General features: G+C 39.5%; 1 protein-coding gene across 1 annotated transcript; it reads left to right on the top strand.

Annotated features, from left to right (window-relative positions):
- The first annotated feature begins 948 nt into the window (after window positions 1-948).
- Window positions 949-19,036, top strand: LOC115923240. Its single transcript, XM_030983642.1, has 4 exons — window positions 949-1,056; window positions 2,741-2,846; window positions 18,537-18,708; window positions 19,021-19,036. Exons 1-4 carry the CDS (start codon window positions 949-951, stop codon window positions 19,034-19,036), a joined length of 402 nt encoding a protein of 133 aa, XP_030839502.1.
- Window positions 19,037-19,610: the final 574 nt, after the last annotated feature.

The raw sequence follows: 19,610 nt of genomic DNA, 5'->3' as shown, positions 1-19,610 counted from the left end.
ACCCTGTGGAAGGGTAAATAGAGAGAAAAATTATAAATATTAATTCAATAATTCTTTCATTGAGGCTTAACATTGATAAAGTGCATAGCATAGTATTGTAATCGGATAGACGGACTGGGCCCATAATACCACTCGACTTGTCTATGGCTACCCGTATATTTCATTAAGAGTCGCACTTATTCGAGAAATAACACTCCCCTTGATGGTTTTAATCATTATGCATAGGCTTTGACATTGTGTCTGTGTATGGGGGCAATGGGGATGTCTATATTATATCACACGTTTTACAATGGCTAAATCCAAAACGTGGAACAGCTGTATTCCACTTTTAATCAGAGATAGTTTACTTGCCCCTTTCAACGATCCCTTAAAACATACTTTTTCAATTAATAGACCAGTTCACGGTTAGCACATTATTCCAAGTGACCCCGAATATCCACATTTTCTCCAAAACATGAAGAGGTCCCACTTTGTACATTTTGAAAAAATCACTCCTAAAGCTTGTGCATAAATGTATAATGATTACATAACTTTCATGAGTACGTATCCAGTATTTTGTCTCCGTGTATTTCACGATTTGGTCTGCAATGACCTTTATCTGCTCTTGCTCAGACTGCAACTATGAACTTTCTTATTCAAATTCTGTAATTTTGTAAGCCTTTATTGTTTTTGAATGATCACTATTGTTATTAGTGGTATCATATCATATATTCATTTAAATTGTTATGATTATAATTATTATCAAAATCATTATTGTTATTATTATCAGATTGTTTGGTGATTGTATCTATACAAATCTGAGTTACATTTTATAGAAAAAGTATACATTTTCGCAATTTTCCTTTACAGCTTTCCACATGGGTATGAAAAGATCACAAATTCTATTCAAATAAATTAGAACTCATTCTTCTCTACCAATCTAGGAAGGAAAAGCTTATATTGGTCGCCATGGCAAATAACAGATCGGATCGACCGCTCCTCGAGATTAAGAAGTCATACGCAGGTCAAAGTTCAAAAGAAGAAGAGGACCACATCGAGAATACATCACATTCTTCAGTAAGTTAGCATGGTTACTGCAACTTCTCTCATGTTGTAACCCATCTACCAGAGCAAACAGTTTGACCTAATACGAGTCACAGTGAATAGATAACTGGTTTAATTCAAAGTCTTTAAAAAAAATATTTAAAAATACAATGTACAGTGCGTCCCAGAAAGAACGAAACCGAGAACTAGCATAACTTATAATTAATAAATGACACATATTTGGAAAGCTTAGATCCTCTTATTTTATTTGATGCAACTCATATGATTCATGTCTCACGCATGAGTGATTAAAAGCAATTTGAAGAGAGGAAACCAAAAAGTCATTTGGCGGGCGGTATCTGAATTTCAATGAGAAAATCACATTTCTAGAAAGTTCAATTTCTGCCCTTTCATATGACACTTCAATCAGGAAAATTGAGCCAGGAATAACAAAGTTCTGTTTGTTTAAAGTAAGGCTTCCATTTCCATGATTTGATCAAACGAGTTCGTTTTCACTGGCTGCCTGCCGTAGCAACGAACAGGGTTGACAAAAGACTTAACTCCGTTTCGTTGACGATCAGCCACACACAGAAAAGACGAAAGTCCTGAGGCATGGCTGATATTCAACGAAACGAAGTTAAGTCTTTTGATGTATCAAATGAAAGAAGAGGATCTAAGCTTTCCAAATATGTGTCGTTTATTAATTATAATTGTGATTAAATTATGATAAAACATCGATAGTTCTCGGTTTCGTTTTTTTTCTGGGACGCACTGTATATACAATCAGAGCATAAGGGGCAAAGTGAAGTTAAAGATAAGGTTGAGTTCTGGGAAGAGGTGAAAATAAGTTGTGAGCGTTATCATTGTTATTATGCAAGGGTGGAAGAACATCAGATAAAACATGTTCCATGAAAAGCATGGCTCTTCAAGCGCCTTTATATTCTACATATGGCATGTTAAATCGTAAAAATCGGGATGGATTTTTACGCCACGTGTTCCTGTAGTCCCATATACATTCTTCTGTGTACAGTGCTTGTAACTTTACCAAGACTTGGCCAAATTTCTTATCATGTTGATGATTCCAGAATCTTGCAATACACACGAATACTTATATGCTAGATGATCAACCTTTTCTGATCGATTCCACACCGTTTCTTTCACAATGCAATCACATGACCAGAACTCAACTCAACTCAACTCAAGGACACTCAATAGGGACTTTTAGATATGCGTGGACTGATACGTGTGACGTCCATTCAAGGCAGTGCATTAAAAGGACGCCGACCGTAGCAATCCACATTGTCTTCGTGCAAATCTAAAAGTCCCTTTTATTAGGTTTGACACTCCCTCCTAATGAAAATCTTTTGTCAGTTTTTTTTAGACATTTTGTGATGTACACCTGACGAATCATGGTCAATGGACTTCACGGGACAACTCGACCCAAATGAATTGGGGTAGTTTGACGAGCCCAATCTCGATCCTCATCCTCCTTTTTTCTTCGGATAATGTAAAGACATATTATTACTTATATTACGTATATATAGATGGAGTGAAATCGACTCGACTTTGAGGTCTGGTTCGGGGTCTCTGGGGCCTAATCTTGACTGCAATGTCGGATAGATATAGTACCCCCCCCCCCCCTACCCCACATTGAAATGAATAAAATGGCATGAAATAAAAACAAACAATCTAATTTTTAATTTTTATTTTCTTCTAGCAATTCAACCGTATGGGTCTGTCGGTCATGACTGCTACAGCACTGATCAGTGGAAAAATTGCCGGCTTAGGGATTCAGATACTTCCTGGTGCCGTCGCAAGAACAGGTAAGATCAAGCACACCCTACATACTGATTGAATGAAAACATAAGAGATTGTGATGATATTATAATATCATTAATGTATAGGAAAAATAAGAGTGGTCCGAGAACTAATCCTTGAGGAACTCCAATATTTAGGCTATTTTCGTAATGTAATTCTTCTATTTTAAATTAATAGTTTATGAAATTCAGAGATTGGTTTAAACTAAATTATTTTAGAATTATTTCAAACAAAGTAAATATGTAATTTGTCGCACAAAGGAAATATATAGAAAGTTCAACAGTTCATTGGTCCTGTTGGAATACCAAATGTAACTGTTGAACGAAAAAAAGAATTCTTTTTTTTTTTCTTTGGTACTTATATTGAAAAACTCTAGATTGGAAATGTCATATTGATTACGTTTGTTCTAAGGTTTCCAGAAGTATTTGTGTCTTGTCTGAATGGGAGGATTCAATGAATATTTACAATGCAATAATTCTTCCCCAATTAAATTACTGCAAAAATAGTTATTTAGGGCAATACATACACAACAAAGGTATTCAAGATTTATGTTACCGAAACGTGCAACTCGCTAAATTACAAATACCCCCGGTAAACATTATTTGTCTCCAAGCATGCCACTATTTATAATGTTGAAAAATATTCCTGTGTTTGATTTGATCAAACTACTATTCATGTTTAAATTTTCATGAAAAAAAACCCTGTACCATCTGTTTTTGTTAAAAGTAATGCAAATTTTGGCTAATTTTGAAAATTGGATGGATAGTAATTCTTTAAAATTTAGCTCTTAAAATACTTCTGCTTTCGAAATTGAATTGTCAAAATTTACCGGTGCTCCCGGTAAAATTCAAATATTTCAAATAGCGCCTAAGGCCATTTCATGGTAGCTGCGACCATGAAAATCTCAGAATATGCGGTTCTGATATATAATTTTTAAACGGGAATAGCAAATCGGTCGATTGTAGTCAAGAAACATTGTTTTAAAGCTAAAGTAAAATCTGTATTGAGAGGGAGCTATACAACATAAAGAGTTTATTGTTCACAATTGTATCACTTTAGACTCGATTTCAACCGCGACGACGATCACTGAATATTGTAGGATCGCATATGCTTCCAATATGTTTATTTGAACCAGATTCATGACCCCATACTAAAACTTTGTATTACCTTAATTCCAAACAAATTCTTTCATTCGCACTTACCCTACTCGTCATGGCCCAAAATTAAATGACCCACTTTGACGTTCAACTTAATTCTATATATTTTGTTTGGGGTACGCTAATGGAATTCAATTAATCATGACCTTAAATCTCTCTTTCAAAACAAACTCTTCTATTCGTACTGGCCCTACTCGTCATGGCCCAAAATTAAATGACCCACTTTGACGTTCAACTTAATTCTATATATTTTGTTTGGGGTACGCTAATGGAATTCAATTTATCATGACCTTAAATCTCTCTTTCAAAACAAACTCTTCTATTCGTACGTGCCCTATTTGTCATGGTAAAAAATAATCACCCACTTTGTCCTTCAACTTTATTGTATATTTCTCTATCAATTGCTGGGTTACATGAATGGAATTCATTTAATCATGACCGTAGATTCAGTTTTACAATTACCAGATGTACACAAAAAGGGTACTTTTTCCAAAAAGTGATATCCATGGCCGAGGATGAACTTCTCTTTCCTTTCTTTTCTATTGTTTCTTTGATACTTTCTTTATTATAAATGTGTGTGTGTGTGTGTGCTCTCACCTCAGCATTCTTGTGGGGTTTTATGTGCGCTTCACATACCCCTTGTGAGGCATTTTTACTTTGTGGGGTATTTTTTCAGGACCCCACAGAGTAAAGTCTTTCAAATGACTGTATATTCGGTGTCCTATGCCCTGCGGGGCATTAGAAGTGGTACCCCATAAATGACTTTTTGTGAGCGTGTGCTAAAACTTGCACACTTTTTTATGGTAACATCGTAAGCACACCGCCGGGTTGTTATCGCCAGGTTGTACATACCCCACTAGTAGGGGACCACAAGGTATATCTGGAACGCACAGAAATACCCCACAATCAGGTGCCCCACAAAGGCCCTGATGTGAGCATGTGTGTGTGTGCGTGTGTGTGTGTGTGTGTTGGTGTGTAAGTGCGATAACCAAAGCTTGTGTTGAGAAATCGAACAAAACTCATGAGTACAGGAGCAAACCGATGGGGTGATAGCTAGAGGAAAAGGGGTATTTTAAATCTTTTAAATAATTATGTGCCTCATGAATGGTTGGTTCTACTCTTTACTGAAGACTCCACCTCCTTTTAACCAGTATATGAGTCTTCGGTAATGAGTAAAACCAAGTATTCATGAGGCACATATTTTACAGGTTAAAAGTTCCCCTTTTTCTCTAGCTGATATGAACTTCGTCAAGTCAGGTCAGAAAATATTATCTTTGTCAAGTAGGTTCAGATGATTTTATCTTTGTCAAGTCATAAATAATAATTACAATGATAACAATGATTAAAGTAGCTCCATTCACAGTGCAGTGCGCAAATAGTAAGGGATGTGAGGCGCCTATGTATACTCTGGCTTCTGTTTGTCATGCGTTTAATATATCCATTCTCTTGCTGAAGTACCGTATGGTATATAGTCACGAGTTATTTTCTCTACGTATGAGGCGTAGGCTTAGGGTATGAATGCCCCAAACAAATTTAAATAGTTTAATAAATTAACGATATTACGGGGTCATCCGTTCACATTCAAGCAACAGGATAGTCTATGTGTAATTCTTATTCCTTAGTATAGAGAGTACATGTTTATTTTTGTTCAACCACATGTCTATATTTGTGTTAATCCCCGACCGCGCTGTTTAAAAACTAGAGAGTCGATAATCGTGCAAGAGACTTTACGAAACCCCCTCCCCCGTTCGCAGTGGCGTACGCAGGATTTTTTTCAGGGGGGGGGTTAACATTTTGAAATCGGGCCGACAATTTCGCAACGACTCAGCCAGCTGCTGAATAAGCGGGGGGGGGAGGGTAAGAGGACACTTTTCTTTCTTTTTTTGGTCTAAAAAAAAATCGCAACGACTCAGCCAGCTGCTGAATAAGCGGGGGGGGGGGGGGGTAAGAGGAAACTATTTTTTTTTGTCTCGAAATTTGAAAATTTTACATTTTTCTTCGTTGGGGGAGGGGGGGGGGTAAGGTCACCTTTTTTTAGGTCAGCCATAGGCATGATTTTCTTTTTTATCAAAAAAATGGGGGGGGGGTTTTAGGGGTTTTCTCCTAAAAAATACACACATAATAATACCAAAGGGGGGGTTCAACCCCCCCCCCCCCCCCCCCCTGCGTACGCACCTGCCCGTTCGGCTAATGGTACAGTGAATGCCGGTAATTAGAAACAGAGAAAGGTTTCATGACAAAAAACCAAACCCAGTGGCGGATCCAGGGGGGGCCGAAACGGCCGCGGCCCCCTCCCCCCTATTGGCGGCGCAAAAGGAAGGAAAAAAAAGAGGAAGAAAAAAGAGAAAAAGAGAAAGGAGAAGAGAAGGAAAAGAAAGGAGAAGAGAAAAGAAAGGAGAAGAGAAAGGAAAAAAGAAGAGAAAGAAAAGAGAAGAGAAAATATAAGAACAAAGTCTCCCCCCCCCCCTCCCTCCCTCCCGGAGGGACCGAATTTGTGTTCCCAAAATTTCAGATAAAGAGGTACTTTTCACGCAACAAAGTCCGGCCCGTACTGACTTTACACACCGGAGATAGAGGGGTGCTTTCAAAGAGAGGGAACATACATGTGCGTACCTTAGATAACACTGAGTGGGTGGGGTGGGGGGGGGGGTGGGAAAAAGAAAAGTCGTGTGAGAAAGGGGGAAAGACAAGGAAATGGGACATTTTTTTAGGTCAGCCATTGGTATAATTTAAATTGGTATAAAAAATCAAAAGGGGGGGGGGGGTTCACAAAAAACCATACACAAAACATATACATAAAAAAACTCAAGGGGGAGGGGGGGTTTCCCCCCCCCCCCCCTGCGTACGCTCCTGCCTCGGCGACAGAAATGGTATTATTCCTGCCATCTCGATCCATAATTTCAACTAGAACAAGAGGACACTTTTTTTTGTTAACCCCCCCCCCCCCCGCTTTTGTAATTTTCTGTGTGTAACCCCCCCCCCCCCCCATAACCCCCCTTTATTTTTTTTATTATTTTTTTTTTAATTCCCATGGCTGATCTAAAACAGGTGACCTTACCCCCCCCCCCCCCAAGGGAGCAAAATGTCAAATTTTCAAATTTCGAGACCCCCCCCCCCCCCCAAAAAAAAAGTGTCCTCTTATTAATTGTCGGCAGGGGCGGCGATCCCAGGGGACAGGGGACACGTCCCCCCCGGAAATCCGAAAAAGTGCAAAAAAATTAATAGCAAACACTGACTAAAGACTGCAACACACTTATAAGCTCTGGAGGGCCCAAGAGTACAGCGTTTAGACTAATAAAAATGAAAAAAATATTCTCGCTCGTTCGCTATAGCATTCCTTAATATCCTTCAAAACATACAAGTAAATATTGTAGAAAATCTATATTCCATCGGTATCACGTAAGCACAGTTTACACTGTATATTTACAAGATTAAGAGTTATAGAAAAAGATCAGTGCTAGTGTGCTACAAAAATGAATATTCCGCTTGCTCTTTTCAGTAAGGAGTAATACAAGATTTTAAGTGTATATATTTGCCAGGCTGATAATTTAACATCGGTAGAGCAGTGGTCTTATAATCCGGTGACCCGGGTTCGAAACCAAGCCAAGGCGCTAGTGCTCTTTTGGAAGGCATTATTCCTCATTACCAGGCCCCTCAGAGAGGACCTAAAGCCGTCGGCCGTCTGGTTACTTACTAACAAAACAAGCATTTATGCTTTCTTAGCAGTCAGGTAAAATACCCGCCACCAGGCTGATATTTGCCATTTCAACTCTCATAGCGATATCAATATACATGTATATGACAGAGGTCTAGAGTGGGAAATAGAAATCCCATCCATGCCCAAGTTCGTCGTACTGATACTAAAATTTACCTCCTAAATTGATATTTACAACCCTTCGGACTACCCACGAGTTACCAGCAAAGTAAAAGAGGTATATCGATTGGTTTTATAATATAGTTTTGCTAAGGAAAGTAATTTTTTAATACAACAAACCTCAAAAACCTGTGAGGGGGTAGTCAGTGCCGTCCCCTTCGCCCCTCTCGTTCACAATGCTCCATCGCCCCTCGCACTGGCGTACTGATGGGGGCTTGGGGCAGTTGCCCCCGCCCCACCAAAAAAAAAGAAGATTCAAACGTATTTCTCACTTTTTTGTAAATTATACTGTCGTATTCGTTTATGGAAAATTCCCAAATTTACAGTCAGCCCAAAATATGCTTATTTAGAAGCCTACGTGTCAAGGCCCGCGGATCGGGAGGCTCGAGCCCCCCCCCCCCCGCCCCCTCACTTTTTTGAAAAAGTGTCGCAATATATGCTCGTCTGACCGTAATTAAATACCTAAAATCCCTGAGCTTGCGGGGGATCCACCCCTTGGGTCCTACAATGGACCCTATAAGGCGGGCCCTTGGATGCTTATCTGACCGTAATTAAATGCCTAAAACCCCCGAGCTTCCAGGGGCTCTGCCCTTGGACCCCACTTAGGGACATAAGGAGGGCCCCTATATGCTCATTTGACCCTAATTTAATGCGTTTAGGGGGCCCCTTGACCCCACGTCAATTAACGACCTGACAGTGTCACAAATAAGGTATTAAAATATGCTTATCTTACCGTAATTAAACGCCTAAAACCCCTGAGCTTCAGGGGGTCCACCCCTTGACCCCCTTTGGGGCTTTTCCCCTGGACCCCAAGCAGTAAAGGCAATATAGTCTCAAACAAATCTACACATTCAAGCCCACTCACACATGATATATTGCGACACTTTCAAGGCTACTTATTATTTCAATTTCATGTATATACAAACGGCAACAGTTTCAATATAAAATGTAAGTTCTTCCCACTTAAATCATTGGTCTGGAAACAATTATTTGCCCATTGTTGCATATTGTATTACATTTCCACTAACGATGAATTTACATTGTAATGCAATTTTCACGTTTCCCAGGTTTATTTAGGAGAATAGAAGATTGATATTGTTAAGTTGTTCGATAACATCACTCAATTCGATTTGATTGGAGATATATCTCACTAAAGGCTATTATACTCTCAAACAAATCTACACCATTAAACTTCAAGCTCACTCACACATGATAATGCGACACTTTCGAAGCTACTTATTATTTCGAGTTCATGTATATACAAACGGCAACAGTTTCAATATAAAATGTAAGTTCTTCTCACTTAAATCATTGGTCTGGAAACAATTATTTGCCCATTGTTGTATATTGTATAACATTTTCACTAACGATGAATTTACATTGTAATGCAATTTTCAAGTATCTTAGATTTATTTAGGAGAATAGAAGATTGATATTGTTTAAGTTGTTCGATAACATCACTAAATTTTATTTGATTGGAGATAATATCTCAGTAAAGGCTATATAGTCTCAAACAAATCTACACCATTAAACTTCAAGCTCAATCACACATGATATATTGCGACACTTTCAAGGCTACTTATTATTTCAAGTTCATGTATATACAAGCGGCAACAGCTTCAATATTAAATGAAGTTCTTCTCACTTAAATCACCGGTCTTGAAACAACAATATTTGCCCATTGTTGTATATTATACAACATTTTCCATAACGATGAATATACATAGTAATGTAATTTTCAGGAAGACCATAATTGTCACTTGTTATATTTGTTATATGATACTAAAGCAAATCGTTACGCTTATCGATAGGATAATGTGAATAACGTGTCGAATAATAACATCATTACGTGCTATTATTAACCGGACTAGACATGTAAACAACAATTTAAACATGCATACACTTTTGCCAGCAAGCAAGTTTTTCAACAAAGAATACAAAATGTGAACAACGTTTTACATTTTAGTCAGGACAGATTAGAAGATGCTTTAATGTCCTATAGTTGAACTGTAACAATTGTCTTCTAAAGTCTTCCATATATATATTTAAAGGAGGTCAATAATCATTATGAAGGTTGACACATCAATATATATTGTGCATACATGTAACAATTTGAAAATATTTTTTCTTTGGGGGGGGGGTGAGGGTGTGGGCAATTCAGAAAGGGACCGATATGTGAAAAATTGGGTACTATAGGATTTCCCGGCCAAATTCGCGAGTTTGTCATTCAAATTCATTTGTCTTGCGTTCAAATTCGACGGTTTAGTGCTGTCGGGTATATCTCGGGTTTATATTCCTTTTTCTAGATTTCAAATCTATGAAGTTTCCGTTAGAATCTATGTATGTTTCATTCCAATTAATGAACAAATTTCTTCTTTCGCTATTTGGTCATTCGATTTAGCGCAACACGATTTTCTGACATCACGACGGTGTAGGCCTACTTTTAGCATTCTAATTCATTTGTAGCATTCAAATTAGCACTTTGTGCACTAAAATTAATGGTCAATATACATTTCTCGTTGTTTAAACACTTTTTATAGCTCATTCTTTTTCTTTCAAGATCGTTTTTTCATGTGTATTTCATCCTATTTTATTTTCTTGCATTCTCTTTATATACTTTTAGATTTATCAGATATTCATCAGCCTTTAAGTTTGATTGTTAAAAAAAGACTTACTGTACATTTACGGACTTGATGGTCTCAATATTTGTGTAAATTTTCATGTAAGGAAGTTGTTTGTCTTGTGTTTCATCATAAATTTATCACAATTTCATTATGGAGGAAGGGTACAATATTGTGACTGGGGTAGGTGTTTTCGTGTCCCCACTTTTCCGGGGTATATGAACATGTCCGTTCAGAGATGCCATATCCCTTGTTTCGCCCCTTAGGAGTTATAGAATAAGATCTGTGGTACAAAAATGAATATTCAGCTTGCTCTTTTAAAAAGTCCCTTCCTGCCTACTTACTAACATTTACCTAATATATATTTACAACCCTTCGTATTGCACAGTATATACCGACAAAGTAAAATTGAAGTGTGAAAAAAGTATATTGCTTGTAATTTTTAAACTATAGTTTTGCTAAAGAATGTGATTTTGTAATACAACAAACCTGTGAGGGGGTAGCATAGAGCTATATAATAAGACTTATCATATAGCTCTATGGGGGTAGTCACTTCCGTCACCTCCTCCCCGTTCACTGGCGTACTGATGGGGGGGGGACCAGTAACCCCCCCCCCCCCCCCCCCAATAAAATCAAACGTGGTTTTATTTCTAATTTGATACCAGCAATTTACAAATGCTGCTAAAATGGCATCATATTCCCCTGGAATCCCGGGGCTCTACCCCCTGGACCCTTCCGAGGGCCCTAAGGCGGCCCCTAGATGCTCATCCGTCTGATCGTAATTTCATGCCTTAAAACCCTGAGAGTCTGGGGCGCCGCCCCCTAGGCCTCACTCCAAATTAGTGACCTGCCAGTATCACAAATAAACCTTATCAAAATGCTCATCTGACCGTAATTAAATGCCTAAAGAACTCCTGAGCTTCATGGGGCTCCGCCCATGACTCCCGCCGGGGCTTTGCCCCTGGACCCCACGCCAATTTAAGCTTTTTGCTTCGCTCGCTTTGCTCTACCTGATCGTAAATACTTGAGCCCCCCCCCCCCCACACACACACACCCAAACGTTTCTGCTCATTACGCCACTGGCCCCTCTTGCTCACTATGTTCCCTCGTCCCTCGCATTTCGTCCCCCCCCCCCCCCGGTCATGAAAAGAAATCGCCGCCCCTGATTAAGATTGTAGAAGCCCTAATTGATTGGAGAGCCAGTCAGCTAGCTTAAATATATCCTCTTTTCTGTCGTCGTGTATTTCTTTGTTTTTCCTTTGATCTATCCTCTTCTCTTTCTTTATGGATTTCCCTGTTTTTCCTGCTTCATATCCTCTCCCCGCGCCCCCCCCCCCCCCGCCCTCTCCGGGGTCGGAATGACCGCATGCGTGTTACCAAAATGTCCGGTAAAGGGGTACTTTTCACGCACCAAAGTCCGGCTCGTACATACACAAAATTGACTTTACACACCGGACTTAGGGGGTGTTTTCAAAAGGAGGGAACACGCATATGCGTACCCTAAATAACACTGAGTGGGGGGGGGGTCCTCTCCGCTCTCCTTATGTATTTCTTTGTTTTCCCTTTTCTATTATCTTCAATTCCCTGGGTGTACGTGCTTTATACACATGTACCATATTGCTGCTGGTGATTGTAAGCGGTGTGCGTTGATGACTCTTTCACCAGAGCACTTCTAGGAATTTTTTCCGCAAAAATAGCCAAACAGTAATTTGTGTAAAAAAAAATATGCGCGTCCAGGCCGCGTCTTATTTTTTTGTACCACGGCGAGCCCAGATTCCAGTATGAACTCATTTTCATACATAACAAGCTTCGAAAGCTTGCAAAGAGGTCACAAACAATAATTGGACTATTATTGCTTTGCTTCACTATTTATAAAGGAAAACAAACTAAATAAACTGAGATTCCAACCTTTACGTCAACTCCAAAGTTCTATTAGTAACACGCTGTCTTTACCGATTGAAATGACGATGAGTTGATGACAGATTGATTTGTATAACTAGATTTGTAATACTTGTTTTGAACAAGTATAGGTGGGCTGTTTCAATTAAAATTTAAAGGGCACATTTGTGATAGCTTATTGTCTCAGCTTCAACATACTCGAAGCTCAGCAAAAATGAAGCTAAAACGACAAATATATTGCTCGCGAAAGACGGGAATGAAGAATCCAGTTTTGAGAAAAAGTCATGTCCCGTAGAGAATACACGCAAAATGTGAAAAATTGACATGCCTCCTTTAATCGCAAAAATACGCCATGATGCCTTTGTCAAAATGAAGAATAATAGCAACTGCATTTGTAGAAAATTGTCTCAGCTAGAACATATCAAAATTTGGAAGAAAATCAATCAATATTTACAGAGATACAATCAATTTTCCATAAATATGCTGACGTCATAATATGCAAATTGGAATTTTGAGTTCGGAGGCCATTTTGATGACGTCAGAAGTTAATTGAGGGTCCAATGGGACATGAAAAAATATCTCCGAATCATACTCTATTAAAATATGAAACAAAATTGGGGTCACCTTGCATCCTAAAGAGCTACAATGGATTTTGTATAGGCATGTTTTTGCCCATATATGCTATGTATTACAAGAGCTCGCTCGAACGGAATTTTTTGTTAAACGGTCGATCATTCCGTTATTAATAGTCATAAAGAGACAAACATGCGCCCACAGCCCACCTGATTGGTATCACCCTATTAACCACCTTACCGGATTCCACGTGCGCATGCGCTGGCTTCCTATGCGAATGCGCATTCGCCGGTATCCCTCGCAAGCTCAATCTGGGCTCGCCTTGGTAAGAAAAATAAGACGCGTCCAGGCGTCCAGGGTCTTGTCTTTTTGTGCATGCTACGTGTCTTCAAAACAATTGTATCATCTAACTTGAAGTATAATATAATGACTGGGCTTTCTGAGAGCAAGTTTGACCTGGCCGGGCCGGGGGAGGGGGGGGGGGCGTAACATCTAGGCCACGGAAGGTCCATTCAACGCAAAGTTTTACTGGATAATCACTTGCATTTAAATAATAGCGCTACAAATTTGCTACTCTTCTGAATTATAATTCATGCAAATTTGGTATTCTATTTTTAAATATTCATTGAGAGAGAGAGAGAGAGAGAGAGAGAGAGAGAGGGGGGGGTTGAGTACCGTATACGAGAGGAAAGTTAAAAGGTGAGGAGAACCATGAAGGACAACCACCCCGATGACAATTACCCCCCCCCCCCCCCGAAACTTACCACCCTTTTCATTATAGGGGAAGTCAGTCTCCACAAGACTCTTCACAAGTATACATGAAGTATTAGTGATAATCAATACTATGGAAAACAACATTACACAAAATAATTGTATGATACTTTAAATATGAATATATTATATAGAACAAATAATGAATTCGTGCATCCTGGAACATTATAAGAAAAGCGAAAATTATGCACGCTAGATAATTATTAATATACAGGGAGAGAAAGAGAGAGAGAGAGAGAGAGAGAGAAAGAGAGAGGGGGAGGGGGAGGCGGTAAATAGAGAGTGGAACAAGGAAAACAAAAGTGGTGGGGGTAAACAGATGTGAGCACTGATACGAGAGGAAAGATAAAAGGTGAACAAAATAGAGTCGGCAGTGAGAACGAGAGAGAGAGAGAGAGAGAAGATAAAAAGAAAGAGAGAAAAGTAATGGTATACTGACATAAAAATAGAGAAGGAAGAGCCCGAGAGGGATGAATGAAAAGATAGATGAAACTGGAGGAAGACCAGGGTTTGTGTGAGAGAGAGACTGGAGATATGCACACTTTAAGTCGATTTTTAAGTTGTAGAACGCATTTCGCCAGTGGACTGATTTCGCCGTGATATACACGGCGATATGCGTCCGACCCAAGACACACTAGGGCGCTTTAGTAACGAGACGGAAGGCAAAGAGGACGGGAGAATTCACTCAACCGAGATCAAATAATGTATGCAGTTCGGATTCTGTCTATTGAAATACTATTATTCTTATCAGGTGAATGAAATAATTTGTATTGAGGCACTTCACAAAGACTTATGCATTAAATTTGGTTACATTACGAAAATGACGGAAGGCAAAGACGAGGGTAACCGAGCAAAATAATCAATCTGCGCATGTGCGAACCAGAATTGTCTCCGTCTTGTTGATTTTCACGACCTGTCTCAGCCATAATAGCGTTCGTTCCCTAAACTCGACGGAAGAGTTGTATCGCCGTACAATAGACCATTTTCGTAATGTAACCAAATTAAATGCATACGTCTCTGTGAAGTGCCTCAATACAAATTATTTCATTCACCTGATACGAATAATAGTATTTCAATAGACAGAATCTTAACTGCATACATTATTTGATCTCGGTTGAGTGATTTCTCCCGTCCTCTTTGCCTTCCGTCTCGTTACTAAAGCACCCTATTATCGCCGAAGACGGACGTGTATCGCCAACCAATTTTCGGCGTTCTGTGTCTTAGGACACAGAACGTCAACCGGTCACTCTGGCCCCTGACACCGGTGAAACACCGAAGCGCCGTGAGCACCTTGTATGGTGGATATGTGCGCTATCAAGTATCTATTATTAATATTATGTAATGCTATAGGATATGGAATAGCAATTTACTCTTTAGGGACTTTTGAAACATGTAGTTGATTTCACAGTTGATTTCACTTTGTTGTTTTCACTGTTGATTTCACATTGTTGTTTTCACTGTCCGCAGTGCCAACGGCTGTGTATTATTATACATGGACCTGGGAAGCGGGGGTGCTGGGGGGGGGGGGGGGCACAGCACTCCCTGCAATTTTTATTCAGCGGCTGGCTGAGTCGTTGCGAAAATAATTTCGCAGTATATATATATCTCAGCGGCCCCGGTGAAAAAAATCGTTCCCAGGGCCCTGTATCATTACTATCTGTTCATCGCCTCTACAAGGCTATTTGAATAAACAACAGCTTTAATTGTTAGTCTTCCTGGAATAAGTTTCAATTGATGTTTAGAAATTTCTGTTTGCACCCAGTAGACCCCGCTGGTTCGAGGACAAAGGAAAATTCTGACTTTTTCAATAACAAGATCGAAAACATGATAATAATTTACTGGGTGAAAAGTCAATAGTTTTTTTCACAGCAATAAACATCATAGTCGTGGTTAATTTTTGTACGTGGCACTACGTGGTAATGACATATCAGATAGTTTCATTAACACCAGGTTTACAATTTTAAAGAAAATTGAATTTAAATCCTTGACCATGATCTCTCATTCTTTCTCTCTCACTCTATTTCTCTCTATCTTTCTCTTTCTCTCTCTCTCTCTCTCTCTTTCTTACAATACAATTCAGAAAATGCATGTGCCCTTTTTATCCCCCCCCCCTCCCCTCGGAGCTTCGTCACTGACTCTTTTTCCGGACCGTAAGTCTTACAATTTAACACGTTTAAATGTACAGGTAACCTTGCACAAGTCGAAACCTCTTAGGACCACATAAATATATTAGACTAATAAGAGGTAAACAACATGTTTTGCATTATCTGGTTGAAAAAGTTATATCAATTTATTCAAGGTTAACTACAAAACAGATGTGTAGTATAAATTAGGAATAGATTAAAGATGACCCCCCCCCCCCCTCTAAAAATAAAAACAAGTGCCGTATGTAGACAAACCCCCAAAAATGTATAGACTCCTTATGAAAAAAAAGTTAGTGTGGAGCCCCGCACATATGCAGGATCCCAAACTATTTTGTTCATAGGCGGTCATGATTATAATTCTTTAGGGTTTGTATATGTTGAGGGCCTACGTTCAAAATTCAAAATTGTTGGGTTCAGAGCTCAATGTGGGGGCCATCTGTATAAGAATCTTTTTTTTAGAAGTCCTACATGACACCGGCCGCTTAAAATCTCGAGCCGCGGATTCAAAGTTAAACGTTAAGAACAGCCCCTGCGGTCATCACTCTTTAGTGAGAAATTTGAAAAAGGGCACAATATTTTGGATGTCTTACGGTAGGGCCGCTTCACAACTCTTAATTTTGCCCTTCATTTGGATTCAGCTCATACCAAATCGCTTGTGCTTGTATTTGAACTCATGTTGGTAGTAATCATGGACAGGGGCGGCAATCCTTGACCCGATAGGGGACACGTCCCCCAGGAAATTTAGAAAGATAGCTAGAAAGAAATATAGCGGAAAGAACGCACATATTGGGCTTAGGGATTTTCTAGAATGATTAATTTCAGCATTCAACATTGCAAAATCTCGCTTGGTCGCTACGCCCCGGCCCTCGCCCGATAACACAAATCTATGACGCTCCCGGCCGTGATTTATCCATGGTTGGTGTAAAAGATCTTTTTTCCCTTTCATTTCTACTTACCTAATTGTGTGCTATCACAATCATGATTGTTTCATTTTCCCTTTAAAGCAGGCGCTTAGCTAGGGGCGGTAGGGGCAGTAAGAGGACATAGGACGAAAAAGGAACAGACAAAGAAACATTTTTGAAAATTCTGACAATAGTCGAAAACAGTACCACGAATCGTCTTCTTTCTCTAGTAATTTAATGAAATGTCGAAACTTCCGCGCATCGCTCGGGAGGGGGGCAACTGAATTCAGACAAGGATTGGGAGTCAAGAATGGTAAAACGAATCATCTTCTTTCTCTAATAATTTAATGAAACGTCAAAGCTTCCACGCTTCCACGGGGGAAACTGCATTCAAACAAGGATTATGAGTCACGAATCGTCTTCTTTCTCTAGTAATTTAATGAAATGTCGAAACTTCCGCGCATCGCTCGGGAGGGGGGCAACTGAATTCAGACAAGGATTGGGAGTCAAGAATGGTAAAACGAATCATCTTCTTTCTCTAATAATTTAATGAAACGTCAAAGCTTCCACGCTTCCACGGGGGAAACTGCATTCAAACAAGGATTAAGAGTCACGAATCGTCTTCTTTCTCTAATAATTTAATGAAACGTCAAAGCTTACGCGCTACGCGCGGGCAGGGGCCCACTGAATTCAGACAAGGATTAAGAGTCGAGAACGGAACAACGAATCATCTTCTTTCTCTAATAATTAAATGAAACGTTAAGCTTACGTGCAAAGCGCAGGAGGGGGGCTGAATTCAGTCAAGTAATAAGAGTCGAGAATGGTACAACAAATCTTCTTTCTTTAATAATTAATGAAAGGGCAAAACTTTCGCGCTTCGCGCGGGCGGGAGGAAACTGAATTCAGACAAGGATTAAGAGTCGAGAATGGTATACAACGACTCGTCTTCTTTCTCTGATATTTAATGAAACGTCAAAGCTTCCACGTTTCGCGCGAGAGGGGGGTGGGGGAAACTGCATTCAAACATGGATTAAGAGTCACGAATCGACTTCTTTCTCTAATAATTTAATGAAATGTCAAAGCTTCCACGCTTCGCGCGAGAGGGGGGGAACTGCCTTCAAACAAGGATTAAGAGTCGAGAATGATACAACGAATCGTCTTCTTTCTCTAATAATTTAATGAAACGTCAAAGCTTCCGCGCTTCGCGCGGGAGGGGGTAAACTGAAATCAGACAAGGAATACGAGTCCAGAATGATACAACAAATCGTCTTTTTTCTCTAATAATTAATGAAAGGTCATAGCTTCCGCGCTTCGCGCGTAATGGGGGGGGGGGGGGGGGGGGGGGGGGGACAGCGAGCTGCCCGAATATGAGTTTTTGATATCTTTTCTTGTTTATTTTGGTGATTGTTGCTCGCTCACTAGCCGAATTGTGAAACCAGAAAATTACTTTTTCGGGCAAGAGGCTATAACCCCCCCCCCCCCCCCGCCCCCCAGAGATAAAAATGTCAAAAATTGTACCGGTATGGTGCTTCTAAAATGACCTTGAAAAAACGGTCTGCGCAATTTTCAAATTTCCGGCCCCCCCCCCCCCCCCCCCTATTGGAAAATCCTGGATCCGCGCCTGCTTGAAACCCATTTATAAAAATTAAAAATGGCAAATCACAATATACTATAAACTATTAATAAATCATTATACACTAAATAGTTATGGTATACCCTCTTATTATTATGGATTTTTATCTTCTTCTCCTTAGGTGCATGGGGTCTGGTGGTGGCCATTGTGGCTCTACTCCTGTCGGCGTTCTCGGGGACTTTACTCTCTAAGAGCTGGATACTACTCCGTCAGAGGTACTCGAAATACCGCACCGAAATCCACCGCTATCCTTACCCAGCCTTGGCCTACGAGGCATATGGAATATGGGGCAGGTTAGTACCGATGCTGTTCGTTTTTATGTATTGTTTATTATACAAATAATACACATCAGTGAGGGCATTAGTATCACCAGGACTGTTCCAAATGTACCCTGTGTGGGTAATTTTTCTAATGCCCGAACAAACTAATGTGTATTATTTGTTTTATAAGATTATGATGACCGGTCATTATCAAAATCACGTGTTAGGCGAAATGAATGCCTGGTCACGTGTGCGCTCTCAACCAATCATTTGATTAAGATCCACGTCATCATTTTATAATCTTTAATCATCCATGTTCTCATCCTTCACACGCATCCGACACAGATCGCCCGACTCCTGAAAACATATTAATTCTTATTGTTTATTGCAAATGATTTATGTTACGAATGTGAACGTGAAATATGAAATAAAACTAAACTGGAAACTGACATCTGAAACTGAACCATGACATGGAATAGCAATGAATATACTCTTTAGGGACTCAAGGTAAGTAATTTTACAGTTGATCTTACTCGGTTGATTCCATTAATGTTCGCATGAAATAGCAGATTGAGGTAGAAGCGAAAATTTTCACCATTAAAGACGAAGTATTATTGCTATTCTTATTTGCTCATCGTCTTTACAATGCTATTTGAATAAACAAAATATTAACATTTCAGGCTTTCTGGGGGAAGTTTCAATCGCTGTTAAGAGAAATTTCTGAATAGAATAGGAATAGAACATATTAAAGGTAATGCACAGTTTTGGGAAATTTTGAAAATTGGATGGATAGTAATTCTTTAAAGTTTTGATATATTTGGATGCCCCTGTGGATGGATTACAAGTACTAGAAAATGGAGCCCCTAAACAACTTCTGCTTCCGAGAAATTGAATAATCAAAATTTAACGGGGCTCCCGGCTGCAGTTCTAATATA

This window comes from Strongylocentrotus purpuratus, unplaced genomic scaffold (genome assembly GCF_000002235.5).
Source record: "Strongylocentrotus purpuratus isolate Spur 01 unplaced genomic scaffold, Spur_5.0 spur5_scaffold_13, whole genome shotgun sequence".
NCBI lineage: Eukaryota > Metazoa > Echinodermata > Echinoidea > Camarodonta > Strongylocentrotidae > Strongylocentrotus > Strongylocentrotus purpuratus.
This window is presented reverse-complemented; position numbering and strand designations above follow the sequence as displayed.